This window comes from Arachis ipaensis, chromosome B02, assembly GCF_000816755.2.
Source record: "Arachis ipaensis cultivar K30076 chromosome B02, Araip1.1, whole genome shotgun sequence".
Lineage (NCBI taxonomy): Eukaryota > Viridiplantae > Streptophyta > Magnoliopsida > Fabales > Fabaceae > Arachis > Arachis ipaensis.
This window is the reverse complement of record NC_029786.2, coordinates 101065459-101076867: the sequence shown is the minus strand read 5'-3', so window position 1 is coordinate 101076867 and position 11409 is coordinate 101065459. Positions and strand designations below refer to the sequence as shown.

The following is an 11409-nucleotide window of genomic DNA, read 5'->3' as shown; positions in this document are numbered from 1 at the left end:
ATCTTTTATAGTTATATTATTTTTAAAAAATTCTGTATTTTTTTTTATTTTTTTTCTAAAGTGAATTAGTATTCACTTAATATATCAAATGTGTGGCAAATTTTCACTTGTTTGCTGTACAGGTCAAGATATATGTCTTCTGTTAGATAAATTAAAGTGCATGGCTAATTTGTAATCTATTTGTGCTTCATTTACTATAATATACATAATTTTTAAGTATATAAAATAAAATAAGTACATAAATCAGAAACAACCTTTTTTAACTTCTCATGTAAACTGTTGTATATTAGTTGTACCATTGTATCTTTATTAGATGACTTAATTAGAGGTGTAGTGTTTAATGATTCTTAGGTATTGAAGCTGGATTCTTACAGAAAGACACAAGTCATCTATGACGTGAGTTAGTTAGTTTGGCGCCAAAAGTAATTAGGTGACTAGATGGTTAGTTTTAGTTAGTGAGTTTGTTACACAGTTAAACTTAGTTAGATTACTATTGATAAGAACTAAAGATATTTATTACAAGTATTAGAAATATAACTATTCATGTGTATCCTCCTATCAATTTAAAATTTTAAAAAGAATAGTATCGTAATATGGTATTAAAGCTTCTATAACTGAAAAATCTAGAAGTCGATCCAAACATATTATAGATATAATCATTCGTCTTCTCTTATTAACTGGATTATGATGAGTGTGATTTGTTCTTGTAAATCTCATTTCGATTTTGAGAAAGAAAACAGAAAAGCTTGAACAACTCTCTTCCCCCTTCTTCTCTTTAATCGATTCTTTTCTTTTTCTTTTTTTTTTAAAAAATTTATTTCTTCACTCTCTGAACTTACACATGGAAAAGTTACCTTTCACTACTACCAATTGTTAATCTTGAAAATTGATTGTACAATAACAAATCAACCGTCATGCCTTATAATGTATATTATAAAAAATGACTTCCATCAACTACATGCTACATGCTATATCAAAAAAATTATCTCGTTAAACGGTTAAAATACATATATAAATTTAGAAGTACAACTGTTGGTAAACACAATATTCTTTGCTTCTTTTAAACTGGAAATTCAGTTCAATACTCTATACTATAGAGGCATACTTCTATTCTGATTATATCAAATAATTGCAGGCCGAAGTTATTATTTTAAATTTCATCCCATTGTCTCTCTTTCCCCCTTTAATTTGGTATTTGATCACAGAATATAGTCAGATGAGTTACTTTTACAACCCAAGAACAGCTAGGGGTGTTCATGGTTCAGTTTTTTTATAAACTGAACTGAAACTGCACTAAACCATTTTAAATGGTTTAGAAACTAAACCAAACTACTTTGTCAAATAAGAAACTGATTTTAAACCAGTTTACAATACAGTGCACCAGTTTAAATCAGTTCATAAAAATAAAACCAGTTTTAATTGAAAAAACCAGTTTAAACTGGTTTATAGGCTAAAACTAGTTTTAACTTTTAACATATATATAATTAGTTTTTATATTTTCTCTCTCCCCCTCTCTCTCCCACTCTCTCTTCTTCTCCCCCTCTCTCTCCCCCTCTCTCTCCCTCCTCTCTATCTCTCTCTCTTTCTCTCTCTCCCTTCTCTCCTCTCTCTCTCTCTCTCTCTCCCTCTTCCTCTCTTTCTCCTCTTCTCTCCCTCTTTCTCTCCCTCCTTTCTCTCTCTCCTTTTCTCTCTCTCCTTCCCCTCTCACTCTTCCTCTTCTCTCTCTCCCCTTTTCCTCTCTTTGTCTTCCTCTCTCTCCCCCCGTTTTTCTTTTCTCTTTCTCCCCATCTCTCTTCTTATCTTCCTCTCTCTTCCCCTCCTCTCTCTCTCCCCTGCCCCTTTTTCTCCCCCTACCCTTTCTTTCTCTCTCCCTTTTCTCCCTCTATCCCTTTCTCTCATTCTCTCTCCCATATCCCTCTTCCTCTGTATCTCTCTCTCCCTCTCTCTCCTTCACTCTTCCCCTCCTCTCTCTCTCTCTATCTCTCTTTCTCCTTTCTCTTTCTCTCTCACTTTCTCTCCTTCCCTATTCCCCTCTTCTCTCTCTCTCCCTCTCTCTTTCTCTCTGTCTCTCTCACTTTCTCTCCGTCTTTCTCTTCCTCTCTCTCTCTTGCGCTGTTTCTTTCCCTCCCTTCTCTCTCTTTGTCTCTCTCCTCCTCCTCCGATCTCTCTTTTTCCTATCTCTCCTTCTCTCTTATTTTTTCTTTTTTCTCTCTCCCTCATTTCTCTCTTATTTTAGAGAAAAGAGGGATATAGAGTGAGAGAAGGTTGAGAGAGAAAGAGAAAAGAGAGAAAGGAAGGGAAGAAAGAGGAGAAAGAGAGAGAGGAGGGCGAAGAAAGAGAGAGAAGAGGAGAGAGAAAGAAGGGAAGGGGGAGAGAGAAGTAGGAGAGAGAAAGAGAGAAAAGGGAAAAAGGAGAGAGAGAGAGAGAGAGAAATAGGAAGAAAGAAGGGAGGGAGAGAGAGAGGGGAGGGAGAAGAGAGAGAGAGAAACAAAAGGGAAGAGACAGGGAAAAGAGAGAGAGAGAGAGAGAGAGAGAGAGAAGGAGAAGGGAGGGAGAGAGAGAGAGAGAAAGAGAGAGAGAAGGGGGAAGGGAGGGGGTGAGGGAGAGGTGAGAAAAAAGAGAGGTAGAGAGAGCGAGAGGAAAAAGAGAGAGAGGAGGGGAAGAAAGAGAAGGAGAGAGAGAGAGAGAGAGAGAGCGAGAGAGAGAGAGAAAGACGAAGAGAGATGGGAGGGGGAGAGAGAGAAAGTAAGGGGAAGAGAGAGGGAGAGAGAGAGAGAGAGAGAGAGCGAGAGAGAGAGAGAAAGACGAAGAGAGATGGGAGGGGGAGAGAGAGAAAGTAAGGGGAAGAGAGAGGGAGAGAGAGAGAGAGAGAGAGAGCGAGAGAGAGAGAGAAAGACGAAGAGAGATGGGAGGGGGAGAGAGAGAAAGTAAGGGGAAGAGAGAGGGAGAGAGAGAGAGAGAGAGAGAGCGAGAGAGAGAGAGAAAGACGAAGAGAGATGGGAGGGGGAGAGAGAGAAAGTAAGGGGAAGAGAGAGGGAGAGAGAGAGAGAGAGAGAGAGAGAGAGAGAGAGAGAAGGGAGAGCGGGGGGAGAAAGAGGAGAGAGAGAGAGAAAAGGGAGAGAGAAAGTGAAGTGAGAGAGAGAAAGAGTATGTAAAAACTAATTTTAAAGTTTAAATAAAACCAGTTTTAATTTGGTTTAAAACTAAACTGAACCATAAAAACTGATTTTTAATAAACTGGTTTTCACAAAAACTATGGTTTCAGTTCAGTTTCAGTTCAGTGAAACCAGTTTTTTTGCACACTCCTAGGAACAGCTGTAGAATATTTATGATATGGTTCCTGTATACTTTTTTCTCAAACGCTCAAATAACCTAATATTTGCAAAAGCCCCATATACAAATCATTTGATTCATGTGTAAGAATTAATACATAATTGACATTTTTTTGTGGAATTTTATGTTTTTACTTATTTGTCGTATGTGTTAAAAGATCCTTGTAAAAATCAGATCAAACTATGGAGCATATTGTGCTTCTAGTTTTTTTCATACTGATAACATTGTCGTGATTTGAGTACTTATCTTATAGGGTTTTGTTTCTTTTTTTTTTTTCCCCTTTCTTTTTCCTATCAATATAAATGATTGTTAACTGTGGTTTTGGCATAAGTGCAGAAACTTCAGAAGCAACACAACTGTATTCACTATGATCAGACACTGCTTGCAGTAAGATACTAAGATTCTTCCATCACTATTTAGCTTTGCTATTTGTGGTTAAGGTTTTCTACTTTTTCCCCCGATTAAAGTGAAATACATGATTTGCACTAATATTCTTTCTTCTTCCCTGTGTTTTCTTTGTAGATGCATGGTCTTGAAGGTCAACTTGAACGTAGAACGTTGATCTATACCCTGTGGAACCAGTCTACAAAGATGGAGAATAAAGGCTGGCATCCTATTACTTTCAGCTATGCAAATGCTAGCCCTCAAGGATAAAAGGAAATGAAGGTTATCTTCTGATACCTTATATTATACCTGTGCATAGATTTAGCTGCATAATTGGTGGATAATTGAGAACTACTTGTGCAGAGATTTTATTCTTTTTTGTCAATAGTTCTATTAATTATCATAGTCTGCAAAATTATGCTCAATTACTGACCTACTTTCACATATACTTGGTACCTCAAATGGGATTGGTATACACAGAATAGCATACACCACACAAAGATTTTGAAGACCCTAGTAACAACATATTCCTAGGTAGCTGTGGCTGAATCAGTTAATTTGGATGTAACAATCTAATAGGACCATATTTTATCTGTGTTTAGCTAATTACGTATCTATCACGTATAGTACAGTTATCAGTTAGATAAAGTGATAATTACAGTATAAAGAGAAGCATTTTTCTTTTTATATTTTCGGTATTGGAGAAGCGTTATTCTCAAAAGCTCACGTCAGTTCCACAGTGAGTGATGGGGGTGATAGTGTATTAGTAGCTCATAATTCTATCTTTGAAGCAGAAATCAATTGAAGAAAAAGTCATTGATTCAAGAGAAAGTTGAACAGGTGAACAATAATTACGTATCTACTTAGTGTAATAGGTGAACAATAATTACGTATCTACTTAGTGTGATTAATAACAGCTATATATTTGCATGTTGTTTAACTATGATCATGGTGTGTATCACATTGCATAAGTGACTTTGTATGGCATTGTTATCTGATAGCTGCAGCTTTTTCTATAAGTAGTAGTAATAGAGAGAGAAGAACTGACCTAAAATGGAGTTATTCAATCCTGCATAAGAAAACAAACACTTAAAGCAACCACCATTCATGAATATGTCAGCATAACTGCATAAGAAACAACATTTGAAAGGCATAAAAACAAGAGGTAAGTACCGTCAGGGAGAGAAAGAAGAGGTTCAAAAGAGCAATCGCAGTGGCAAGGGGGGCAAGAAGAGACGGCGGAGAGGGACTTGTTGAGATGCCAATAGAGTGGTCTGCCGCCAATGTAACCAATGAGACAGAATCCAACTGTCGACATCAACACCATGAACACTCACTGTTGCTCCTGTTCATCCTTTCTTTCTCTTTCGTTTGTTCATTTTAGACAATGTTAGTATTATATACACAATGAACGTTCCTCCATTTTGATCATTTGCTTCCTCAAAATTTTTAGTGTAAACACTATTTCTTGAAATTGGGGGTGTGAGTTGTGATCTGTGAAAAATGTAGTTATGGCCCCATGTATGTCAATGAAACTCCAGCCAGGAATTTTCCTCAATCCAAGAGATCTCATATGATTCCATACCTCACCCACTTCTTCCCACTTGTTTATCCAAGCATAGCAATGTGCAAGTTGTACATAATGCCCTGCATTCGTAGGCCTCAGCATGAGAATGTCATTGGCAATTGCATCACCAAGTTCCTTATTACCATGTGCTCGACATGCATCAAGGATTATGCCTAAAACGTCTAGATGAGGCCCTAAGAATACTTTTCGGTACAGGTTATACGCCTCCTCGACCCTCCCTGCTCGACTGAGGAGATCAATCACACAAGCATGGTGTTCAAGATTGGGTGCAATTCCAAAATCTCTACTCATCGATTTGTATATGCTCAATCCTTGGTCTACAAGTCTATTATGACTACAACAAGATAGAACCGACAAGAAAATCACATGGTTTGGTTTAATCCCAGTTTTCAGGAACTCTGAGTATAACCTAAATGCAATTTCTCCTTTGCCATGATAGCCGTACCCTGCAATTATTGCACTCCATGACACCAAGTCCTGATATGGCATCCGGTTGAAACACCTTTGGGCGGCATCCAAATCGCCACATTTCCAGTACATGTCTACCAAAGAAGTGTCCACTAAGATGCACGACTGAAGGATGTTTCTTACAACATAGCTGTGTATCCATCTTCCCAAGTGAAGTTGTCCAGTTGACGCGCAGCCTTGGAGGAGGGAGACAATGGTTATTGAATCAGGATTTTGATGATCACTCCTCATTTCATTGAAAAGCAACAATGCCTTACATACATAGCCATTTTGTGCATATCCACTAACTATTGCGTTCCAAGAAACCAAATCTCTTTTGCTCATCCTATCAAATATAATTGAACTCTGGTCCAAGTGATCACACTTTGCATACATGGTAACAAGAGAGTTTTGAGCGGCACTATCCAATGACAATTCTTGCCTCATTATGTAACCATGAACGGATGCCCCCAAATGAATAGACCCAAGTTGACCACATGCTGTAATTACACTGGCCATAGTAGCACTAGATGCCTTCACTCCAAGATTCAACATTTGGCGGAACACACACAGTGCCTTATTAGCAGAATCATTCTGCACAAGGCCTGATATCATGGCTGTCCACAAAACTACATCCCTATCCAAACTCCTCTCAAACATTCTGAAAGCAGTGTCAACGTTCCCACCTTTCAAGTACGCTACAATCAATGATGTTTCAATATGTGCATCCAAGTGAAAACCACCTCTCAAAATCTGGCCATGAACTAGCATTCCTAATTTCAACTCCCCCCTTGATGCGACCACAGATAGCACTGACCCAAAAGTCTGCCGATCAGGCGCTAACCCTTCCACCCTCATTGTCTTAAAAAGCAGCAGAACCTCAGTCAGATCCCCAATCTGGGCATAGGCTGATATCAACGAATTCCAAGAAACTAAATCTCTTTGCTCCATGTAATCAAACAACTTCCTAGAATCCTCAATGCTTCCACATTTCCCATACACATTCAATAGAGAATTTGACAAGGTCATATCAACCATAAACCCATGTGAAACCGCACAGCCATGCAAACACTGCACTTGAGCAATTTCTGAAATTCCAGATAGCAAGCTTAGCAATGTAACACTAGTGGGCCGAATTTCTTGGCAACACATCTCACCAAACAAGGAAAAAGCCTCAAGAACACGACCACCATGGGAATAGCAGCCAATAATGGTAGTCCAAGGGACAACGTTTCTCTGAGGCATAAAGTCGAACACTTTGCGAGCAACATCAGGGAACCCGAATTTGACATAGAAAGTAATCAAAGAAGAAGCTATGTAAGAATCACGGGAAAAGCCAAGAAGAACGATGCGTTGGTGGAGGAGGAGGCCAAGGGAAAAGAGGTTGAGGGATGAACATGCTTTGAGGAGAGCGGGGAAGGTGAAGGGATCAGAAGGAACTTGGGAATGGAGCATAGAGGCATAGGTGAGGAGGATTTGGTGGTCGGAACCTTGGGAGGAAAGGTAGTTGATGTGGCCATTGAATGAGTGGGTGTCGGTGGCTGAAGGTGGTGGTGGTGGTGGTGGTAACAGTATCAGCCACCGGATTTTGACTGTTCTATAGGCAGTGAACTTCAGCAGCAACGAGTAGGGAATCTTTGGTTTGAATGCGTACATTAGTATAACCCATTACAGATCATTGCTGCTTGTGCTCTCACTATATGAATGGTCTCACAAATGAGTTATTTGAGGAGGGCAAAATGAGTTTCAGAGAAGATATTTGAAAAAAAAAATTACATGAACCAACTTGTAATCTACACATCAAATCGACGTTTACATTTGTTTCAAAAAAAAAAAAAAAGAAAACACATCAGTCCTCAACTAATTAAAATTACAAAAATGTCCCTTATTTTCTACAAAGCGAGCCATTTAAGTCCCTCCAAGGGACCTATTTGTCCTTATATATTTTGGACGGAGGAACTTAAATGTCTCGCATTTTAGAAGGTGAAGGACGTTTTTATATTTTTAATTAGTGAAAGACTTATGTTGTCTTTAAATTAAAAAGTCATGGACTTATTTGTCTTTTTCTCTAAAAAAGAATAATTCTAACTTTATAACATTCTTTTTAACAAAATAATTTTATTGATTACTTGAGCAAGCAAAAACTTTATTTGTCATTTTGTCATTTGTCAAAGAGAATTATACATAACCAAATCAACATCTACCTCCTTTCCAAGTTGACAAAGAGAATCATTTGTCATTTTGTCATTGATGAATAACTGGGTTGTTTGCCCTGAAAAGTCCCAAATTTGCATCTGCACAATCAACACCAGCGAATTATACATAACCAAGGTAACATGGAAGTCCATGCACAAAATCAATCAGCAGATTTCAATCATCAAAAAAAAAAAAAAATCAATTCATAGCTTATCCAACCATTGCATATTTCAATCAAGCAAGGTATAAATCAACATTATGCATATCTCTAGAAAACAGCATCAATCAATAATCAACATTCCCACAAGGCCACAAAACAGCAACTATATAAAACAAATAAACTCTAAACAACATCAATCAACCCTACACTCATGAAAAATCAGAATCAGAATCGGTTTTATCTTTGTTTTCTTCAACTAAAACTACGTTTTCTTTTGTGATACCCTCACAAAATCAGATATGGTTGTACATTTTGTAGGAGAAGCACATTCACAAAATCAATATCGAATAATAATTATAAAAAAAAAAACTCACCTCAGGGACGGAAGCTGAGGAAGATCGGCGTGAGATCTGAGCCGAGAGTGAGAGAGAGATTGAAGCTGTTGCAGATCTCAGGGTGTTGTGTTTCGCGGTTTTTGACGGCTTCGCTCAAACTACAAAGAATGAGAGGATTGAAACAGGGAAGGCGAGGTGACGCAGTGAAGGCGCAGGAGCTGCCGGACGCAATGAAGGCGCAGGGACGACGCGATGCGAACGGAGACGACAGACGCGGACAGAGGCACAGACGACTGGACAGCAGTGAAGGCGCAGGACGAACCGGCGACCGTGCGGTGAAAGGGAAAAGGTTGAGGCGACGAGTTCTCCCCTTTCGCCCGTTTCAGACTGTACAGACTACAGAGTGAGAGTGTGAGAGTGGATTGGGGAAGCAGGGAGGGGGATCCTTAGCTGGGATTAGGTTTTTCTTTTTTTGAAAAATGGAACCGGTTTTTACCGGTTCTTTTTCTTATCCGGTCTTATGCTTTGCCCGAACCAATCTCATGACCGGTTTACTAATTTTTTGGTCCGACCAGTTAGATGGATTCGGTTTTTACAACTATGCCAAAATAAGAAAAATTAAGCAAAGAATCCAAACTCAGCATTCAAATCACATAAGCAACAACCCAACTCAGAACATAATCCCAACTCAGAATCTTAGAAATTGAAACTGGAGGAGCAGTGACTTACTAGAGACACAGCGAGGGAAGAACTGTAGAAGAGGATCAGTTTGGAACAGCGAGGCTCCGAGCAGAGATTTCACAACGAGGCTCCAAGAAGAGATTCAAGGAGAGAGAGGACGCGCTTGAAGAGGATCAAGCAACCATTTGCGACCGACAAAAAATAGAGCCAACGAGCAACTGTTTGCGACGGCGACGCCAAAAGCTCCGAGTAGACCCTCGAGCGAAGCAGAGGAAAAGAGGAGCGAGGAAAAGAGGGCCAAGTAGACCTTCTAGAGGTGACGACCGAGTAGTGATGCGTGAGCATCTTTCCTGTCTTTTCCTAGTGAATTTGCATTTGAATTGATAAGTTTAATCAAGATTTAATATGTTTTAGCCAATATGAATGCTACTTTGAGTTGTGTGCAATTCTGTTTATTTTAGGTAGCGTTTTGGACGAATTTAGCAGAGTTGGAGCCAAGGATGAAGAATTGAGAGAATACATGCTGGTTGGTTGAAACCAAACTTGAGAAACACTCAAGTTTGGGCCAACCAAGAAAGAGTGAAGAATCTATGCTGCTCACCCCATGCCAAACTTGAGGAAGCTCAAGTTTGGCGCCACCAAGGTTTCTCCAAAGGAATGCATGCGTGAGACTCCACGCCAAACTTGAAGGAGTTTAAGTTTGGCACCAACAACAAAGATCCCAAGGAAGGCTTGCGTGCAACCTCACGCCAAACTTGAGTGGCGCCACAAGTAAAGAACCAAGGGGGAATTCTTTGCCCACTCTACAAATCCAAGTTTGGCGCCACACCTAGTAACAATGGTGGTCCCCATTCGTTCTAAACAAGGCTTGCACGAATTATTCAATTAGTTCTGATTAAATTTTATTCTATTTAAAATTAGGAAAAGATATTATTTAGTTTTAGGAAATATAATTTACATTAATTAGGATTAGATTTAAAAGGGAAAAGAATCAGCCTGCGGGATCTTTTCTCTTCTCTTCTACCTCATTTCGCAATTTTACAGTTTTTTCAGGATCCTGATTTTCTCTCTGAACCATGAACAACTAAACCTCCACTGTTAAAGTAAGGAGCTCTGTCTACTGTATGGATTGATACTATTATTTTTCTATTTTAATTCATGTACTGATTTCTATTTCAAGAATTGTTTTTGTTCTTTATTTTATGAATTTGGGTGGAACGAAAGTATGACTCTTGTACTAATTGAGTTCTTGTATAACTTAGAAAAGCTCTTTACTTGAGCAACAGCTTGAAAACAATTTCTCTTAAATTTCTAATTATTTGGACTTAACAGGATACGTGACATATAATCCTCTTATATTTGGATAATTAGGATTTCTGTGGCATATAACTAGAATTAAACTTCACCCTCTAATTGAAATTAAGTGACCAAGGAATTGGCAGTTGATGAAGGTTAGAGGAGACTAAAAAGGTCTAAGGAATTAGGGTTTAGTCACATATAGTTTGCCATGAATTGAATCTTGCATGATTAAAATAGTTAGTAAGAAAAGTCAATCCGGAAGATAGATATCTCTGAAGTCTTAACTGTTTCTCCATATATTTCACAAACCGTTTATTGCTTGCTTCCTGATATTCTGAATTTACTGTTAATGCTTTTGAACTCTCAAAACACCATTTTCTGTTTGTCTAACTAAGCAAATCACTTGACCATTGTTGCTTAATCCATCAATCCTCGTGGGATCGACCTTCACTCACCTGAGGTATTACTTGGTACGACCCGGTGCACTTGCCAGTTAGTTTGTGGATTGTAAATTCCGCACCAAATTTTTAGCGCCGTTGTCGGGGATTGACTGTGATTGACAACTATTAGTTGTTTGATTGCTTAGATTAGACATTTTAGCTTTGATGATGAGGAGAGATGTTCGCCGTGAGAGTGAGCTCAAAGAGAGACAAAGAGCCTGGAGAGAGACGCAACAGTGAGGAGAAGAGCTCCGTGATGGCAAAAAGAGGGTCAATCTGTAGAGACCACTTTTGGCAACGACGACACGCTTTCTGTTATAGTCACGGCGGCGACGGCACACTCTGGCCAAGGAGAATGACAAAGAAGGTGGTGGGTAGTGCTTCTGGCTATTGTATAGATTAGACATTTGATGATGAGGAGAGATGTTCGCCGTGAGAGTGAGCTCAAAGAGAGACAAAGAGCCTGGAGAGAGACGCAACAGTGAGGAGAAGAGCTCCGTGATGGCAAAAAGAGGGTCAATCTGTAGAGACCACTTACCACTTTTG

General features: G+C 39.1%; 1 protein-coding gene and 1 long non-coding RNA gene across 2 annotated transcripts; one reads left to right on the top strand and one right to left on the bottom strand.

Moving 5' to 3' along the window:
* LOC107626002 lies at window positions 3249-4762 on the top strand. The gene is made up of 2 exons (XR_002358025.1): window positions 3249-3767; window positions 3856-4762. It is a non-coding gene; the product is annotated as an uncharacterized LOC107626002 (long non-coding RNA).
* Window positions 4519-8900, bottom strand: LOC107626001 (pentatricopeptide repeat-containing protein At4g04370). Its single transcript, XM_021116358.1, has 3 exons — window positions 8483-8900; window positions 4891-8046; window positions 4519-4786 (listed from the first exon to the last, which is right to left on the bottom strand). Exon 2 carries the CDS (start codon window positions 7406-7408, stop codon window positions 5114-5116), a length of 2295 nt encoding a protein of 764 aa, XP_020972017.1. The 5' UTR covers window positions 7409-8046; window positions 8483-8900; the 3' UTR covers window positions 4519-4786; window positions 4891-5113.